At 39.0% G+C, this 21,040-nt stretch overlaps 1 protein-coding gene across 28 annotated transcripts in view; it reads right to left on the reverse strand.

Annotated features, from left to right (window-relative positions):
* The window catches only part of OSBPL6 (oxysterol binding protein like 6), a 93,897-nt gene that overhangs the window by 48,479 nt on the left and 24,378 nt on the right, over window positions 1-21,040 (reverse strand). For all 28 annotated transcript variants that reach the window (XM_046943734.1, XM_046943730.1, XM_046943727.1 and 25 more), the window contains one exon: window positions 3,013-3,248. In XM_046943734.1, coding sequence (XP_046799690.1) covers window positions 3,013-3,114 — 102 coding nt within the window. In that variant the 5' untranslated portion in view covers window positions 3,115-3,248. The remainder of the gene's footprint in view (window positions 1-3,012; window positions 3,249-21,040) is intronic.

A 21,040-nucleotide genomic window follows, 5' to 3' on the forward strand; every position in this document is an offset into this window, starting at 1 on the left:
CCTTCTCAGCACAATATTTCTGCCTATACACTGCAGTGAATACATAACAATACAGACTGCAGTATGACTTGTGTACTTAGTCAAGAATTAACGTAGGGAACATTCACAAAGACTATACAATCACCAGATTGAATGCATAACATAAGCTTTTACAAAATGTAACCATACTTCCTACATACAGCGCTAGTTTTCCTGCAATTGATGGAGACTCTATGCTCTGTTGCTCCTCTCTGCAGTGTTCCCATCAGGACAACACAACTGCCCTACAGCATTGCTCAGCCCAAGGTTTAAACAACAGAGGTTTGGCCTGGGCCTCTATGATCATCCAAATTAACCAAGATTTTGCTGAGAACAAAATGACAGTGAAGTTCCTACGATGACGAAAGTTTGATCCCAATTTTTTGGCTATTGCTGGCTTCAATACATTCTGTTCATTTATCAATTACTTAGTCATGGAGACTGCAAATTGGCAATGTCAAAGCTTTTGCTGACTGCTAATTCTCTTAGGTAATGTATATCGCACAAATAGGAAAGCTACATTAAAATGCCAGCATTATATACAGCATGACATTTTCCACTCTCCCCGAGATGATTTATCATAGTCATGTTCACACTCATTCAGCCTCCTGCACCATAATTTATTGGGAAACTGTTCCATAATTGCTAGTGTGACTTTGACAAGAATTATATGATGGGAAGATTTCAATCATTAACCATCTAGAAATATCAAGTGTTATCCTCACATATGACAATGAAAGCTACATTGACACTTTACCCAGTCACATCACTTTGCGTATCCATACAGATTACCCCTTCAGAGAGAGTGCTTTTTTCCCAGCTCCTACGAAGAGTTCAAGGAGGCAGTAAGACAGAACTTTCAAGCGTTTTCAAAGCAAAAAAACCAAGAGCCCCCGAACCAAGATCCCATACAGCCCCAACCATGATTATGTTCTGGGGAAATCCTGCAAAAAACGAAATGTGTACAAATAATGCCACAAGTGAGGAAAGAAATTAGATATACGATTGTCACAGCAGATGGTACAAAGAATATGCGTGATTTGCTGCATCTGAGAATACACACAAAGGAACCACTTGCATGTTCACTTCCTTGGGTATAGTACCATTGTATCTCATGCTGTATTGCTCACTCCAGCTGCAGAAGAAAATTGCTGATCCATTCATTCTCAGTATTTGTCTGCCTCTATCACTAAAAACACCAAAATGAATGCCTGGCATTCTTTCCCTTTCCATTCCACGTTTATATGCATCAATATACTGGTTAAGCACCTTCAGACATTATTGAATCCAAGATGGTTCCAGATGCACCATCACACCATCAACCTCTTCACACTATTTTAAATTCATGCTTCACGTTTCAGTGACCAAGTATGGACTTAAAGTTAAGCATCCATTTTACTGTAATGACAGGTATACCTTACACTACCCCGTTGCCATGGTAACAAATATGGTAGTTGCTGGATTTATGGTAACATATTCCCAAAGGCAATTTTTTTTTAATTCTCCCATGCACAATCCTACTGAAGTACCTAATTGCAAACAATATTTGGAGGATATGCTCTTAGCTGAGCTCAGCAGCCCTCACAAGTCCTGCATTCCTTGGGTTTAACTGCAGAAAGATAAAACATACTGATGCTCCAAACAAAAGATATCAAAACTGGATTTCAAATGATATCAGCAAAAAAAAAATTAAGAGGATACCATACAGTTACTAGAATGTAACTGAATACAGCTATCCCTATTTTTATACACCACACCAGGGAAAGCATCACCTGTCAACAAACATCTTTTGCCTAAATTGAAAGGCATTAGAAATAATTTTCTTTTTAAATTCCAGACATTTTCTGTCTGCTAACAAACACACCAGAATTCTTCTCACTGTTTAACATTAAATATACTTGATGGTAAGACTATTTACATTCAAGGCCATAAATGTTGTAGCATTTGCCAAAATACTTTGTCTTCAGAGTTTCACAACTCAGGTTCGAAAAAAAAAAACGACTGCAGCAGCAGCTGAGTAAAAAGCATCCCAGCTGGCATTCAAGTGGCTGGGAAAACCTTCTTAAGCTACAGTCATTCAAGTAAATGCATACCACACAAACACTAATTAAAGTTCTTTTCCTGCCTCCTTCTCTTGTTAAGCTGAAAAGAAAAAAGTATTGCATTAGTGAAAATACTTCCACAGTTCTTTTTAAACAGGATGATGTTAACTTAAAAGCTCATTTAGTATTTAAGATTTCCAGTAAGTCCAAGTTTCAAAGTATGTTTTTTTTCTAACCAAATTTTCAGTCCCAAATTTTGCATTTACTACAAGCTATGATCTGTGATAATAGCTCCGATGCTTTCTAAAGGGCCCCTGATGCTGAAGCAGGACTGTGCAGCAAGCCCACTAAAAAACCCACAGGAATGCATAGGTTGCTTTGAGAGGAAGTAATACAGCCCATGTCTGAGAAGGATCCTAGAGAAAAAATGGGATTCACTCACATTGACGAAAGTCTAACATAACTGGACTGCTACTAGCAAGCAGGGTAAATTTGTAGTAAAACTGAATTATATTTAAAATCTTAACTGCTTCCATAGAGGACTAATAATATAACATTTAAATTGAATTGAAATATAATCTTGAGAAAAGGTGACACATCTCTGTAGTTCAGTTAACAAAGAGATATTTATACATAAGGAAAAACAGTCTGAGCAACTGTAGGCTCATACTGCCAAAGAACCCACTTCCAAGAGATGTCAGAGCTCATTTCCTGTTTGTTCACATGATTATATTCTTCTTGCTACAGTACTATGCTTAGTGCCCATGGTGCTTATGAATCTTTTTTTAAACTAATGCATGGGGGTGGGGGGGGAAGAAGCAACAACTCTTGGCTATAGTGACCACGTCCAGTGCTGTGAGCAAAAGAATTCAGAGTCAGCAATAATGAATGACCACTCTACAGGAATAAATAATTCCACCAGACATCTCAAAGGTCAGAATTTTTTCCTTACCTGCCTCCTATCCCTCTGAGATGATGATGAAGAGGAGGCACTTCTATGTGATGGTGTGGAAGTTTTGTGAGCAGGAGATATACTCTTCTCCTCCGAACTCATCTTCGCAGCAAACTAGCAGTAACGATTTTGTGCTCTTGTCACTCATGTACAAAAATGCAAGGGATACTCTTCTGCATTCTTCTGTTTCACAGTTTACGGACCTCCAAAAGACTTCAAACTCAGCTGAACTTCACCTTAAAGAAAAACGTGAAAGAGAATGAATACACTTTCACTCTAAAACAGCTCTGCAACAAAAAAAATCTGCTGACAGTCACTATTTAATCCAACCAACCTCCCAAATTTTTACTCCCTTTCCTTCTTCTAACCAATATAAACGCATTTTCACAGATTATGATGATATTATGTTATCTCAAAAAGCATCAACGGAAAGGTTTAGGCAATTCACAGCAATTCTCATGTAAAGTTTACAACCTATTTCAAGGGGCCAATATCTCATATCACATGATATCACAACACTATGAAGTAACTCCTCAGTAGCTATTCCTGGATAATGGATATTCCTGAAGTAACTGCAGCCCATGGGGAACCCAAATCAAGCTGGAGAAAAGAGGGGCAGGGAAAACTTCTGTACTGACCATAACCCATCATCCATGTCCCAGCAAGGTGCTGGTTTAATATCTTTGATTTCTTTCTATCCATATCTATTTTATTTAGCAATAAGTTCACCCCACTTTCCCCATGCTGAGTCTGCTTTGCCCACAACAGCAAGCTCTCCACCTTCATTTCACTTGATACACTTTTCCATCCTATTTCCTCCTCTCATCCCACTGAGCAGCAAACCAGTTTCAGATAAAACCATTCCCTGGAACGACACCCTCTGCTTAAAACTATCATCTGTCTTCTCCATTGCTCTTTCCCTAATTAGGAAACACAACATCCTTCCACAAATGCTGTTGTGACAGCACACCAAGAGTCTCCCCAGCACAGCTGACTTTAGATAGGTGTGGGGAAAGGTGCTGTCATGCACCATACTCAATGAGATCAGAACAACACACATTAACCAGTGCACAGAAATGATCATGGGCTCATGAAATTATGGCATGCTGAAGACAGAGCTTTACCTTCTCCAGTCACAACAGATGTCCATACAAGACTATCTTCCTAAACCCAGATGAAGCAGCTAAATAATTACATTTTATCTTGCAGCCAGCAGTTTCAGAATACTACACCCTAACAAACACTCTTCTGCTGGAGTGAAGTTCTGTGATGACTTGTGACAGACTTCATGTTGTCATCTAGTTTTTGGCAGCACTGAAAAATTCACATTGTTCAAGAGAAGAATCTGAGCAGTATCACAGGTCTTTTGTATGTCTCTGCAGGAATAGTGTCTAACAAGCAAGTCATTTTAAAATGAAAGATATAACACCTTCTCTGTTTACTGTACTGTGGAAAGTGAAATAACCTCGATTTATTATTTTGTCAGTACTTCTGCAAACACGAAACTCATCCACACCCTGTGGGTGAATTTTCTTCCCCATAAAGGAGCCTTCTGCGGCGTTACAGACCCTGCATAACATCTGCAGAGCCCACACAGAATGCCAATGGCATGGCTGAGAGGGCATGGCTGTTTCACCAGCCCATACAACCTGAATATCTTGACAATTTTTCTGTTCCTCTCAGGCTGAAACGCTCCTGCTAAAAGCAGCAGCCTAAAAAGATATGCTGGATCTGCTCCAGCCAGCTACAAGACAGAGGGTGCAGGAAGTCACTAGGGCTCACTAACAATTTAATTAGCTTATCAGATGCAAAATGGTATTACTAGTACAGAACATATTTCCAGTTTTTACTTAGTTTTGCCACTCTAAGCAAATGACCTCAAAGTCCTTTGCGGCAGGCCCAGCAGTAGATTCAATGAGGATAGATAAAAGAGCTCCAGGAGAAAAGCTTGTGTAGCTGACCGTAGGACCTCCCTACTGTCCAGCAAGCTTCCCCCTGGTCCAGCAGAGGCTTGCTGGTTAATCAGGCAGCAGAACTCCACCTGGGGCTGCAGGCACAGACCCAGCCGCCAGTTGTTTCACTGAAGTTGGCTGGCTCTGCAGCCAAGTCCCCAGGCACAGCAGAACTGGGCTCCGCTCTCTTCTGCCCTGCTCCCAACTCCGAGTCATCTCCTGCACCCTGCTCAGCTACCCTACAGCCTCAAACGCAAAAAGAAAATAGAACACAACAAAACCATCTTCCAGAGCTGCTGTAGTCCTTTGAGTTTTGCCACTCCTGTTTGCAGACTTTCATTTGCATTTGGTTAAAATTAAGGTTTGCATACAATGGCACTACTGTGAATCTAGCGTTTTTATATCATTTGTATGCAGCAAGACCAATACTAAACATTTTTAAACATTCAGTATCAGGTCAAATTGTCTTTTCTTGAGAACATACAACTCACTAAAAAGCAATAAATATCATCTTTCATAGATGAAAGACACACAGAAATGAGCAGGGAAAGCCAACGTTTGGCTCTAAGGAATAAATGAACAGCATTTGGGAGGGCATTAACCAGCAGTACAGTTTTTGAAAGAAAAAAAAAGCTGCACAACACATTTGTTTCAGAACTTCAAAGTGAAAGCATAATGAAGTTGCTCTCAAAGAGGCCTTTCCTATCAGCCTAGCATGCCAGGAACCACTGATCTAGCTGAACAGCATCTCCATATCCTACAGATGCATCGGGCAAACTTCAGCCAAAGATGTGCACTGACAATGATACCTCATGACCTATGCAATTTTCCCACAAATCAAACCTCAAATGATAAAAGTTAGAAACAGCAGAACAAAGAAATAATAATCCCAGCTCACGAAGCTTTGCAGAACAGTCAAGTTATGAAACAGCTAAAAGGACAAATTTTCATTCACTTTCAGCCATGAGGTCACTGCAAAAAATTTTAGCAGAACAGCCTTTGGGCAAATGAAAATCAAATGCTTTTTAAAACATCTGATCTTCACTCATTTGACGCGTGGAAACATTTATATTTAGCTTTGGCACAGGAGGATGGTGATCTGGCACTTTAAGTGTGTTTCTAAGGCTTTCGGGAAGTGTAGGTGCTTTTGTGAGAAGCAAATGCAAAGCTAGCAAGTGGTACTCAGCAGAAACAGTTCTGTACTCATTAGGATTGAAATGCCTTAATCTTTTTTTTTTTTTTTTAAGGTATTAAAGCCAAACATAACAGTGGTGTACCTCTGAGCCAAACTCCTCAGTGGTTCTGTGGTGTTCCGCAAGCACTTGGAGCCTGAAGCTAACCAGCAGCTCTCTCAAACCACACTGATTTGTCAGTTGCTGTCCCTCACAAAGCAGTATAATACTAAAATATCCCCTTCACACTTGAAGCAGCAAATATTGCTTCTTGCCCTATTTAACAGCAGCAATAACTTTAAAATTGCTATTACTTACACATGGAAATTTCTGATGGAGGAGCAGTTCAGGGTCAAAAGTTAAAAAACAGAAGTAGGATATTTGAGAGAACGAGCACTATAAGCACAACAAAAGTATTTATGTGAATTAGCAAGATCTAGCACCAACGTTTTTGCTATTGTTCTTGCACACTGAGTTTGGATTCTGTTTCTCTTCATTGCTAAGAGCTTATCTTCCAATTTCGGCTTAAAATTTGGGTAATACATCTTTTTCAGAGCATGGTAGAAGGAATAGATGCAGTGAAGCTGATTCAAAGAGATGCTTGCCTCTCTGTAAATAAGATTGAAGCAAGCAATTATAAATCTAATTTTTTGGTGAACCAATTCAATTTACCCAAATGAAACCAATGCTTTTGAGGCATTTTTCACTTGCTTTTTTTCCATCCATCACTGGCAATTTTGTTATTGGCTTCACTGGAAACACAAACAAGCTACACACTGTGGCAGAATATTTCAACAGTATTTCTAAAAAATAAAGAAAACCTAAAATAACATTAAAAACCAATGTTAATAGGATCTTGCCCAAAGAGGCTGTGGATGCCCCATCCCTGGAGGCGTTCAAGGCCAGGTTGGATGGGGCCCTGGGCAGCCTGGTCTAGATATGGATATGGAGATTGGTGGAAAAAAATGTACTAGTAGATGACTTGCACAAATACAGAGCTATAAATAAACCTGCATCTCAAATTAATAAAAGTAGTCAATGGGTACTCCAAATGAAATCTTAATTCAAAAAACAGACTTCTGTGTCAAACGTGGCGTTGTTTCTCACCGGCTCTTTGTGTCCTCTGATAGATTCTTTTCTGCAAGAATGCCCAGAACACTTTATAGTCTGTTTAATAACCTATGCACTACTGGCATAATTTGAGGAGACAATTTAGGGTGTAGAATGCTGCCTCTGAACATACGTGAACTAAAAATATGCAGATGTCGCTGGCGTTCCTCCAACCAAAGCATCTTCACACTGATGTGTCAACACTGGGTGTTCTTCATCAGGAAGGAGGAGGTTCTGCGTGGAGCATGCATCTGTACAGCACACTTTGTACTCCAGCACCCAGCAGAGAACAACCCCTGTTCCCATGTTTTGAGGGATACACAACAGCACCTTCCCCCCCCTCCCCTCCCATCACTGATTTCCACGCAGGAAAATCCTAAACACGCTCCTGCTGCAGTACACAAATGCTGCAAACACAAGAATGTAATAGAAATAATATATCTCAACACTGTGGCAATTTCATAGACCGTTAATGGGAAATAAGCAATTTTTCTTTCTTCCCCTCTCTCCATAAAATTGCAAATCAATCACTTTACAGCCCCTATATGAGAGTCAGCCACGTGAGCATTTACGATTCAGCTGGGTGAGATGAGCTCTGTAGCATGCTCCACGCATACAGCAACAAGAGAATGAAAAACCAGCATGAAATCTGATTGATAATCAAACCCAAAGAAGCTGAAAGATGAGCAAACAGAGACCACAAAAGTAATCTAGCAAACAATTATGTAGATGACAAGTTAACAGTTGGCTTTGGTAACAAACAGCCTCATTTGCTAACCTGAGGATAGTGGCTGTGCTGTTCTTTAGTTATACACTCTATTGATCTTTAGCCAAACACTGAGCAAAAATTACTGTCAGATCTTGCAGCTCCCATCCACCCATCCGGCAAAGGGTTGTCACCAGGCTGCCATCACTGCAGAAACGTTCCTGCTTCTGGTAACATCAGAAATAGCTGCTCTGGATTCAAGGTTTGCTGCATTTCTATGTCCCGTTAAAAATGATTCATTAAAAAAGAAATACAAAAAAAAGGAAAAAACCCCACTACTTTCCTAACAGATTTATCACTTTAAAACTATCACTTTTTAGGAAATGGTTTTATCCAATTAGTTTTTAGATATGCTTTATTTACAGGTTCTTACAGGTCAGAAGTCATAAAGATCCAATGCTGGTTTCAGAAGAATTATTGACAGAATTTTGCATGTTTACAGAAGGGGAAAAGAAAAAAAAGAAAAAACACCACATTTTCTTTTGCTCCAGTAATAATTTTCAAGCCTAATATTCAGCTTAGTTACCAAAAAAGTCACATCTTGAATTTCCGACTAGTGAATTTTAAACCACAGTTATCAACACAACACCGCTGATCTAAGGGAACACCGATCTTTTTAGGTCCAATATTTGTGAGTAGGCACAAATGAAGTGCTACAAGAAAAGTTACAAGTATCTTTGCTATACATGCTTTTTAATATAGAAGATAGTAGAACTCATATGGCTACCTTTCCAGTGGCTCATTCAAGTATTTTTAAAAGTTATCCATTCGAGGTCTGAGTAAGAAATGCACATCTAGTTTTCTAACGCCAGACAAAAGCAGTTGTTACCTATTTTCACATACAGTTGTCCAAAAGCTCTGCCTAGATCACAATATTAATTGGCCAAGATGCAATGTTTTAAGAGTAAAGCTTAAACCCGTACCACTGGTCTTAATTACGCTACCACCTCTTCTTGACTGACATTCAAGAATGCAACCAAAGTAATGGAAAAGGATAGAAATTCCACAGCAGCTATGTTTCACAGCTCTACATTTGACAACCTCCACAACAAGTATACATTGAAAGAATTATGAAAGAAATGAAAATGAATTAACATGGCACTTTCCAAATTGGTGACTGTTCCTATTAAATGTCTTTAGGTTTTGTTTTGGGAATGTCCTACTGCAAAGGATCGCTGGAGTTTTTGTTCCTTTTATTTTTATATGGAGTTCTGTTTGCTTTCATAGTCTCTATCACTTAAAGCATCTACACCACATTGCTCCACCAGCAACCATCTCTCTCTGAGATGTTCTTACTTTAATGCCATTCTCTAACAGCACTTGGTGCTCTCCCAGCACTTCACACCTGGTATGATTTAGCACAGACATAATATTTTTTTCAGAGCAGTACTTGTGTGCATGTATGTCAGTAAAATACACCATTTTGACAGACTTCATCAAATAGATGGATGAGGTCAAACAACAGATAATCAGATTCAGACAAGAAGAGGTCAGTATGGCATCTGCCTTTCCTATTTTCTGCTTGCCTACACAATTAAGCAGTTTTCAACCCACCTCAAATCCCTGAACTACACATGGCAATTAGTGGCTTTTCAGCATTCCAAACCTCCAGCTTTGAAGATAATTTCAAAATATGCCTTCACCTCATACCCAGCCTCTGAAGATTGCTTCAATAGCTGAAATGGCTGTAGGATTTTTATTAGGACTTCTGTTGTTTCTCATTTCTCAGGCTGACGCTATAATAGAATATTGATTTACATGGCATTGAAATTTTTGGTATAACACAGAGGCAGCATATTGACCTGTGTTATATGTGTTTGTAACAGACTTCTGTGAGCAGAGTTTTAAGCACATATATACACACACACACACACTTGCAAATACATAAATACAATGCACTATATCCCAGTTAGATAAAAACAAGAAAAATTAAATGCTATATATAATCATCCTTTCTGAGATGATATATGACTCAAACAAAAACAAAGATACCACACACTGTCCCATTCTTCCATCTCGTTTTTAAACCAAACACATACTGAAGGATTTTTGTTTCTATGAAAAATTTTCCAAGGAATGAATTTTTCAGGCTTATAATGCAAGGCAGAAAGAGACTGAAAATTGTAATCAAAACTCAGAAAATGCTTTCACGTACTCTGCTTTTTATGTATAAAACAATTTTCAGTGAATTCTTAAAAAAAGCCTCTTCAATAAATAAATGAACAAGTAAATAACGAGCAGCCCCTTCTGTTTATTTTATTAATGACTTCTGATTTTGTTTAAGTTACAGGCAAATTAGTCGAAGCAAGAACACTTTAGAAGGCGAAAGACTCTGCCTGCTTTTATGTATGAGTTTCAGTTGGTCAGTGCTCTAAAGCACAGAGCTTGGTTTCCTTTGTGAAAGGTCTACAAATGTGTTAAGCAAAATGCTTTTGAGCCTCCAGAGCGTAGGAACATGATACACGCTTGTGGTGCTTGAAATTAATGCCTGGATGCACTTGACCATCCATGTTTTATAAACCTATCTCTCGTTTCTCCGCATGTTGTATTTCCACTACCTCATCACCTTTACATTTTTGCTGTATGCTTCAAATCTACCACATAAAATGTTGATTTCTATGTCTCAGAGGATGAGACATAGAAAGGTAAGAAGTGCCTATTTTATTGAATTTTGAACAGTGCATCATCAAATGTTTGTAGGGAGGATGCCACAAAAATCACTGCTATCTTGAAGTGCAATGTATTTACAGGAGCAAGTACAAGACTGCTGTTGGAGTTCACGCAGGTAACAGAGAATGGAGGCACAAAATTGGAGAATTAATCAGAGCTTCCATGGAGTCTAGTTTTTGGGGTGCAAAATTTAAAGTCACATCCAAGAACAAAAAAACAGTATAGTTACACAATGGGAATTTCATTCTTGAAAGCAATTAGCTGGACAAACATTAAGTATCACGGCTGATCAGAGCCGCACAAGATAATACAGTTAATAGGTTATGTATAAACTGGGAAACATCAAGAAGGAATAGGGAGGCTGAATTACCTCTGTGACTGCTATTAAATCACTGTGTCCACCTCTGCTGCCAACATTTCAATAACATTCACAAATCAGTTCAAGAGAGAACCATGAGCATGATGACAGGAATGACAAACGCTACTGCTAATTATTGGAATAGTTTATAAAGGTCAATATATTTTGTCAAAGAGAAGATTGAAGGGTCTTTGCATGACAATCTATAGCCCACCATATAGGGGGAAAAAAAAAGTAGAATTCTTCTCAAAAGGTTTAATAAAATCTAGAGGGACAAAAAAAGAAGGGAGGAGAGGTAACTAAATGTATGCAGGTTAGAAAGAAGGCACAGATGCATAACAAAAATAATCGAACACTAATAAAATACACTGAGGCTTACAATGGGTGTTAGTAGGGCATTTTTAGATCAAGGATACACTTTCTCAATTTTATTTTCAATATTTTCTATAAGTTTCCAAGCTGCAACATCACTCATTTGGAAGAAAGATTTCATCCAGAGAAGTCTGCTTCCCTATTCCATGGTATGAGGTCAGGCTACATCATAATGTAAACAAATCAAACAATGAAAAGAAAAAACGAGAAAGAAACTAAAAGGAATAAAACTCTTAATCCTTCTCTTTGGTGCACTCTTAAGCTCTCCATTTGAAGTCCTACAATTTTATCTTCACATGTCTCTACGCATTTATTGTGTCTGATCTTTTATATGAAACAATGTTAGTTGATCTTAAAGGCTAGATAAACCTACACTCCAATAATTGTATATTTGTTGTGCTAACGTTTGAATTTCTTACTACTTTAAAGAGATTTGTCTTACCAACACACATTTAAAACAAAAAGGCTCGTGGAAGGACCGTTTTTAACTCATTACTACCTGAATGTCTTTATGGCTCATTCAGTGATGGTTTCATTAGAAAGACAAAAGAAAAATAAACTGCTATAGATTATGCCAATGCAGTACCAAAAAAAAAACATCTTGAGCACTTCACAAGACCATTAGGACTCACAGGTGAGGCTGAAAATGCCATGAAATGGAATAATCGCTTCTGAAGCTTCTGCAAACTCTAAGATACATTGAAATTCAAATGAACTCAGAAACAAGCAAGTTGCTCAAAAGTAGTTTGCTGACAGAAGAAATCAGTGGGGAAAAAAAAAACAAAAAACCTTTGCTCTTAGCGCACACTTATCTCTTGACTCTTCCATAAGGGAAAGCAGAATATTCTCTATCATCACACTGTTATAAAGCCCAGCACACATCAATAGTTAAACATGCTTAGTTCTTCCTGCTTTTGAAATACTAATAAACAAACACTCAGCTGCACTGACAGAAAACATAGCGTAAAAACACTCTAAAGTAACATCTGCTATAACAGGAACTCTACCTCCAACATTATTAGTAATGTCAGCTGAAATTACACTACACTAGATGGCTTCCACATGCATACAAAGCATGATCTAATATGAGAACAAAAATGCCCTCAGGCACCTTTCACATAGAAATTACCTCTAGACTCCTGGAATACTGTCATCATGGAAAGGCTGCATGCTGCCCAGTAGTCACCAATTTACAAAAAATAGTATAAATAGAAAGCTACTCCAAATATGTATCAATTATTATACACAGACAGGTTATAAAACTAGAAAAAACTACTGTGGCCATCTAACATAAACAGAGCGAAGGGAATTTTGCAGATTAGTTCATGTTAGAAATACATATGTAACAGCATCCAGTGGCAGGCAGCAACCACAAATAAATTCCCTGTTTTAAGTATGTATACACCATTTCTCCTTTAAATATACTAAACTTCAAACTGTGGCCAAGGAACTTGAATAAAACTTGGCCTTTACATAGAAGAGCTGCTTCTTTACACAGAGGCATTCTCCTCAAATGCAAAATTTGCTTGAACAGAAATGCACCATATTTAGTATTGATAAAAGAATACAAGCATCTAATATGATTTTTCACAACCTTCTTCAGAGATTTTTAACAAAACTGCAGCTGAGAAGTTTTAGACAAGTATTACTTCAATTAAAGAATTGACAACTTTTATAGACAGAAAGGCTAAAAGGTCGCTTGGGTGCAGTAGTAAGCTAAGTCCCATGAATCTCATAGCACCAGATGCATTTCTGCACTTCTGGTCTTCAGCATCTTGTCCAACCACGTGGCAGAGGCAGCTTACATTCAAGTAATTCCCCTTCATCAGTTGCAAATCCTATAACAAACAGCTTTTGCAGGCAGTGCTACTCACCCCCGTATGCACATGTGGCTTATATATTATTTCCTATGCCTGTGTGCCTAGACCACCAAACTACTCCTGTATTAGTTTTGAGCCTTGGTTACCAGTTTAGGCACTGTCAGACACCCACTGCTCATACGGTGACATTCCTGGTGATGCCAGGTGACAAGGTACCACTGCCACAACAGTGCAGGTGAAGAGATGGCTCCCAAACGGCAGATGGAGGCTGGAGAACGTGCAAGAAGCATGAGCAGTAGACATCGTGTGCTTCAACAGTATCATGGCTAGAAGTAGGCTTGAGCTAACTCTGATCACAGACACATTTCACAACAGCCAATAGGTTTTACATTCAAATTAACCCACACTACAGTCTTCCATCAGATGCATGCAAAGCCATTGTAGGCTCTGCAGGATACTTCCCAAAGACACCCTCCTTTGTGAGGCCATACAGGCTTACAAACTATATCAAGAAGTTGAAAAGAAAATAAGCATCGAACCATAAGAGCACATAAAGAGCACAAAAGACTTTGGTAACAGTTAACAATTGCATGACAGTAACTCGGCAATACAGTAAATAGAACATCTGGCAAGCTGTATTCGTCCACCTATTTCTTTCTGCAATGGGAAGCAACCATGCTTCCCTCATAACACCAAACACGGCTATTCTTCTGAACACCATATACAAAAAGTCTGCTTACAACTTCCCGTACTAGGGACAGGACACTTACATTTAGTACCTTTCATTGTCTTACGGAAAGCACCATGGGTTGGAATGCCCAGCTGAGAACCCTGTTTAATCTCTGAAAACAATTTGTGTCTTTTAACATTTCAATGGATGATGAGCATTACTGAATGACCTGCTACATTAGCACTGCTTGCAAGATACAGCTTTCCTCTGCTTGAGGCATGATAAACCAGAATGTGTGCAATGGCAGCAAGCAGTAAGACAGAGAAACGTATACAGGGAAACAGAACTGAGAAATGGGGAGCACGAAGCTGTCGATCAACAGAAAGAAATGGGTTAACATTACACAGGCTGAAGAGGAGGGCTATTTTGTGACAACATTCATATCTACCAACCTCACTAGGCGCTTGTGAGCTATGTGATGCATCCTCCAAACACTATGAATAATCTGTGTTAGCTGGTGCAGGCCTCTGGGGGTAGCAGAGCAGCAGAAACACAAATCCATAACACACCATTACATACCACCCATGCCTCAACTTCACAGTAGCTTCACATTTCCCCTGCAACGAGCCTCACAAACACCCCAGTTTCCCACAGCACTATGTATCCCACAGACTCATCCCTCTGTCCCCACTCCTGTATTTTCCATTGTCGCTTAGAAGATCGTGAGCATGCACCCTCTTCCTAAGACTCATTTACTCCTTCAAATTCCATGACCATCCCAGATCCTTCTCCACTGTCTTTGTTTAGCTCCTCTTATAAATTCCACACAATCATGAACCTTGCTGTTTATCTCTCCATTTCTCACCCAAGCTCTGTACACACTGCACAGACTAGAAGGTCAGCTCACAGTAACAAATTCCTTAAAAATAATTTCAAACATATGCTCTATTGGCAGAAACTTGTTCTTCACAGCAGAAGCCATGGCTGCACATTCAAGTTACAGGAAAAAAAAATATATACCAAGCAGAAGAATGTACAAGATAAAAAACTAAAAAAAAACTTGTGCCCCCAAGCTTCGCAGATCAGAGTTCTATATGCCCATTCTCTCTCCTTCCAGGGATGAGATATGGGGAGGTGTAAGAATTGAACAATACAATGAGAAAGACATTACAACAAAGGTGTGATGACAGAAGGACCAGCGCAATAGAAAGGTGCTATAAGGGAAGGGAAGAAGATTGCTCACCCATATCAGAAGATTGCAGGTTCACAGAGGAAAGCTTCACCAAGGAGGGATCTCCAGAAAGAGACCCTTCCCCAGTGGCAGTCAGCCCTTAAACGAGGTCTAAGAGAGGTGCAGCCAGGCTCCATCCCCTCCAGTCACACAGCTGAATTGCCTTCATCTGTGCCCCCAGGGCTGACTCAGTGCTTGCCTCGGGTGATCCATCAGTGGTTCAGGCTGTGACTCAGCAGTTCCCATACAGGAGGTTTTACTTCAGCTTGAACCAAAACTTGGGTGGCTAACAAGCAAAAGCTGTCTCATTTCAGCACTACTAAACTCACACTGCTCTATCACTTTATTAGAAATTTGCAATTTTCCTTGCAAAAGGTTTGTAATGAGGGGCTTAAAGTTACACCAGCAACAATATCAGCACCTACACAATGCTTTTCTTCTGTAGCTCTTAAAAGCATTTTAAGGAGTTTAATTTTAGCACGGACTCAAGTCAGCCACAGCAGATGCAGAGTTTGCATGTTGCCATCAATTCTCACAAAGTCCACATTAATGATCTGAAATACCCGTTCCATTCAAGCTCTAAATGGAAAGTGGCTGCCAATTATGCACAACACTGTTTGTCATTGTGCCCTAGATGAATATTTACTGAGACCTAACACATTTTCTTTTGTGTCCAAACACAAGACTCCCAAACTGATTTCAGAAGAAAAATCCAAACTGCTCAACTTCAATACAATTTTAAAGAGGTCCAGAATAATCATTCAGTTGCACAAATAAGAAACAAATTCCTTTCTTTTGGGGAAAAAAAATCATTTTTCAGAGTTGCATCTAATTTGCTAATGTTGCCAGCAAGTAACTATTATCCAGTGCTATCAACAAATATGAGGAAACTGGTATATTTGCTAGAAATTAAAAAACATTAACTAAAAACACCACAAAAATATGTTCCATATTCAGTTGCTAATTTAAGCTTGATTTAGCAGGCTATTAGCTGAGCAGAAAAAAACGTAGTTTTTATTTTTTAAAGGGATCATTGTAATTTCAAAAGTACATTTCAGTACATTGACAAGAACACTTGATAAACACAATTTTAAATCCACTCTGATTATATAAGGCAAATTTAAACTCTTTTAAAAAATAAGTCCCACATAAAATGATATATTGCTCTTTCATCTACAAATGCCAAAGCTTCATACTTCAGGTTTGTAGAAGCAGATGTCATTAAGGACCTTTTGGAGAGCTACTCAGAGTAGCAGTGACACAGACCAACCATGAAACCCACAGCAAGGTTAGGCCTGCATCACAGAAGTTAGAAGGAGAAAACCTGAGAACATCTGTTTCTCCAGACAAGAAAAAGTGAATGGATTATTGTAGAAAAAAATTACTTCCATTTTTTCCCTGAGCTCACACAAGTACTTCAGAAGTTAGTCGGCTGCTAACCAACCATGAGCAGTCAAACACAAGGTTCAGTTGTCCAGACTACACTCTAGCATTCTGCCTTTTCACAGGCCTTAACATCCTTCCCAGCAAAAAAGTCCTGCAGGAACTGATGAAGTTAATGTACAGCACTGGAAGAAGGCCTCTTGGGCAGTCCTGAACACCTCCCTCCAATCAGCTGGCCAAGATGAACCATCAACCATGAGCCACGCAACTGCTTCTTATCAACCACCACCTCACCCAATACATAAAGGAGATGCAAGATGCAAGTAGCATCAAGAAGGACTTTAGAAGATATCTTCTGTTTCAACTCAAATAACTGAAAAGTTCATGTCTTACAATAACACCATGCTCTCTAATGCTCATGAACATCAAAGTAACAGAATGACTTGACTGTTCAACCTCTTCTCTATTTTCTGTTTTATAATACAGTTACAGTTATATCACATGCATGGAAATGTGTAAAAAAACAACTATGTAATACAGCAATGAACTACATAGCTTTCTCCTAACTCAACAACAAAAAAAAAAAATCAGTATTTCCAGCATGGGACAATACAGGATTAACCAAGTCCACTGGTCTACAGTGGAAGCCTAAACCTGTTGCCATTTCGGCCCACGGAAAGATCAACATGGCAGGATCAAGCAGTTGACAGTGTTCCTGCCTTTTGCTACTGCAAAGCTGATTTTATTTTTTTTTGTTGTGATATAAGTACTATTATCTCTATCAAAAAACTGCAAATAGAAGTGGAAAGTTGGCGGACATTAAAGATACAGAAGTCATCATCAGCAGAAGTAAGAGTATGGCTAATTTGTCATTTTATATATAAATATCTAAAATTACACACGCACATTTACACATACGCTTACTGCACCAAAAGTAGTATTAAAATACTAAAAAGAACCTTAAAATGGTCCATTGCAGTTAAAACATTTGTTTACTACTCTTCTGTTATTTGAATGACTAAAGATTAACTTGATGTCCCCTCACCTGCAAGTTAAGATGTCCCCAAGAAAAGGAGCATTTCAGTAAAAGCACTTCCCCTGAATGGCCACGCCATCCTGAACGGGATTAGGGGGACACTTCCACCCGCACATCCTCACTGACACCATATCATAAATTGCTGTATGTCCTTTTGCTATATATGGCACATTAAACAATTATCTACCAGTCTTTCCATTAGCAACTCATTTTGTCATACTTTAAAAGGAAAAAAAAATAGCAATGAAATACTTACATACCTGTAACTAGGCAAAATTAACTACCTAGGACAAACAACCAAGCAGGGAGCTGCTGCAGGTCTCTCCAAACATCCCAGAGGGACTGCAGGGTTAAGCCAGCAACATAGATGCTTGCAAGGATGGTCATTAGGTTACCCCAGCCGTTGGTGGCAATGCTGCACATGTGTTTTCTGCTTGGTATCGGAAGTGCTGGCAAGAAGGCTCATGTAAAACACTAAGGGGCACTGAGAAATTTTCACTCTCATTGGTTACACTAAGTCAACAATAAGGATCTCGACTGGAAAAGCGTCTTTTAATACTGGGAGCTGCCGTGTGAAATGGACCTATAAAACACCATGAGAAGAAAATGAGGCTCATTTCCAAAATGTAATTTGGAGAATCCTGTTTTTAACTAAGCAATTTAGAAAAAAAAAGTCACAAAAACTGTAAAATACCTCACCTTTGTGTCAAACAAAAGGAAAAAAAACAGGCAAGAAAAGTGGCCCAACCTAAATTTAGTAAGTAGCAAATAACTGTAAATTAGACCTCTGCCTTAAGACCAGTGAGCAACTACAAGCCAAGCTGCATCTGCAGAGAGGATGAAGGCAGTATGACTTTGCAGTATTCTAACCTTACTCAGAGGTTCCTGAGATTCTGAGCAGCTCGCTCAAGAATTAAAACAGCTGGTAATTCTATGAGGGGACTGTAATGGAAAGACAGGCTGAGAAGTACTTCAAAGCTGTAAAATTTTTAAGTACTGGAAAAAGCACCAAAGGAAACCTCTGAATTACCAAGCAGCTGCTGTGCCAAATAGTCTGAGTGAAATGCTTGCTGTCCCGTATAGTCAGGGTGGTTTGTGTACCCAATGCCTGGTAACCCATTGGTTACCAACCCATTGGGTTGGTAACCCAATGCCTGGCTGTAGAAGTGCCAAATGCTTTCAGCACAGAACCAATCAGCTTGCAGCATTTTGTCCTAAACAAAACCCAGTAGAATATGGCCCCAGTTCATTTTCTCAAGTTTGCAGCAACCTACCAGAAGCTTTTACAATCAGGAAGTGTTTGAGAGACAATAAAAGGCAGCAGCATTGCACTCAAATCCACAAATTGTTTGCAACAATGTGAACCATTTCCAATTTGTGTAACACAGAGACAGAAATGAAAAAAAGCAATTTTCTATGGCCCTACAGCAACAACTGAAAATGTATCATTTAAAAAGCCTTCCTATGTGTCAGCACTGGATGAACACATATCTGATTTCTAAGTGACCAACTGCAACCCCAGCACTGTGCCTGAACAAAATCCCACTGCCTACTTCAAGTACAGAAAGAGGCTCTGTATCGCACACATCTATCATTTGACAGTTCAATCATCAAAAACTGTCTCATTATGACAAATCCAACACCTATTTCTATTTATTTATAATTCTCCCTCCAGATTCCTCTGCTTTCTCAACTTCTGGTACCTTTGCCTCAGCCCTGTCACAAAGTTTCAGGACAGGGCATGTGCATCTCACTGCACATCTGTCTTTTGCATTCCACTGAGCATCCTCATCTGTGGTTGTTTCCTTTTCTTTCTATCACCCATCCCGTCTCTGCTGAAAGGAAACGCATATGACAGCTGAACCGACATCTGTATTTTGTGCTGCAAGAAGCCATTAACTTTGCAATGGTTATATTAATACATATCACAGATTTCAACCACAACAATGGCTTTTAAATAACAACCAGCTAAAGATTAATTTGTGCAACTGGTATGTTTCAGAAATAAACATGAACAGTACCTCCAGACATCTCAAACTATGCATTGACTTGCAAGGGCACTGAAACCTACTACCCCAAACTCATCACACACACATTTTCATAAGCACAGTTCCAAAGTGTTTTACTTCATTGGGGCAGGAGGAAATGGAGACATTTGGAACCTGGACTGCAGACAGATATGCACGCGCATGCATTTCTTTTTGCCAGACTCATTAAATCCCTTTTCATTTTTTAATTTTTTTTATAATTATTATGTCACATTTCAGATGGGTATTTCCCTAACATACTATATGCCCTACATTAGAGATGTTATTAACGGACTGCTTCTAAATATACTCCTTCTTCCGCAGCACAGGAATGTAAAATCAGAGCGTGCATCAGTGCCACATCCACAGGGCAACACTGAGGTGAAGAGTTCTTCAGTGTCAGGGAAGTTGTAACTGGATATGAGGCTTTGTCATTGCCCAGAAATATAATATAATTTTGCATAGAAATTTAAACAAAAATCCTATTTTTATGATTATGTGCTATCATCTAGAAAAGAGCTTTTATACTAATTAACAAAGTAATTATATGTTGTGGTTATTTGCTTAAACAAGACATTTCAGCCTACAGCGGTTACCCTTATGAACCTGATCTTCCTGTAGCAGCCATGTGCCAATACCACAATATTTGCCATAAACCATATTATTCCACAGGCCAAACACTAAGGATGTCAGAGACCACAGCGACATTTATTTTACCTGCTAGTGATGGCTGTCAGCTTCTGTAGTCATGTCCATTAGACTTAGTGATAAAGTACAAAGAAATGGCAGAGCAAAAAGCTTGTGATAGCTGCAGCAAGAAAGCAAGGGCTGAAAGATACAAGTATAAAAGGAATCTGAGGAAAGTTTCCAGTGGTCATAAATACTTACATAAGAGAACTTTCCAAAACACACATAAGTTTGAATCCAGCCCCAACAGGGATGGTAAATGCTCAAGTAAAGGCTGCTTACGATCAAAGCCTGCAGTACCTGTACGATCAAAACTGTGTTAAGCTTTCTTTTACAATCGCAGCACAGCAAAATTGAATGATGAAATGCTGACATTGCAGATTGTGTTCTTGAGATGTTACTTCTGACACAGCTGGCTCTTTTCCACTAATACGATACATGGCATCAGGGAGGGGAACTAAAACAAAGAAGCAGCAAGTAGAAGTACAACATCAAAGCATTAAATTGTTTTACTCCTTGGAATGGGAAGATATTCCTTTTTTTGTCCTACAATGGGGTAACGCTGCCTTCAGCTTCATGGAGGACAAAAGTCCAAACAGAAGGATTACCAAGCAACTGTATCTTAACATTAAGACTGCAATACTTAAACTTGCAGGATGATTCAGCAGATAGGAAGGGAAGGATTCATTACAAACTTTAAATTGCCTTTGAAATTTAATTCAGCTAAATACAATGATTAACCACTGATCTTTCAATGGGGACATTGTATTAGAA

This window comes from Gallus gallus, chromosome 7 (assembly GCF_016699485.2).
Source record: "Gallus gallus isolate bGalGal1 chromosome 7, bGalGal1.mat.broiler.GRCg7b, whole genome shotgun sequence".
Taxonomy (NCBI): domain Eukaryota; kingdom Metazoa; phylum Chordata; class Aves; order Galliformes; family Phasianidae; genus Gallus; species Gallus gallus.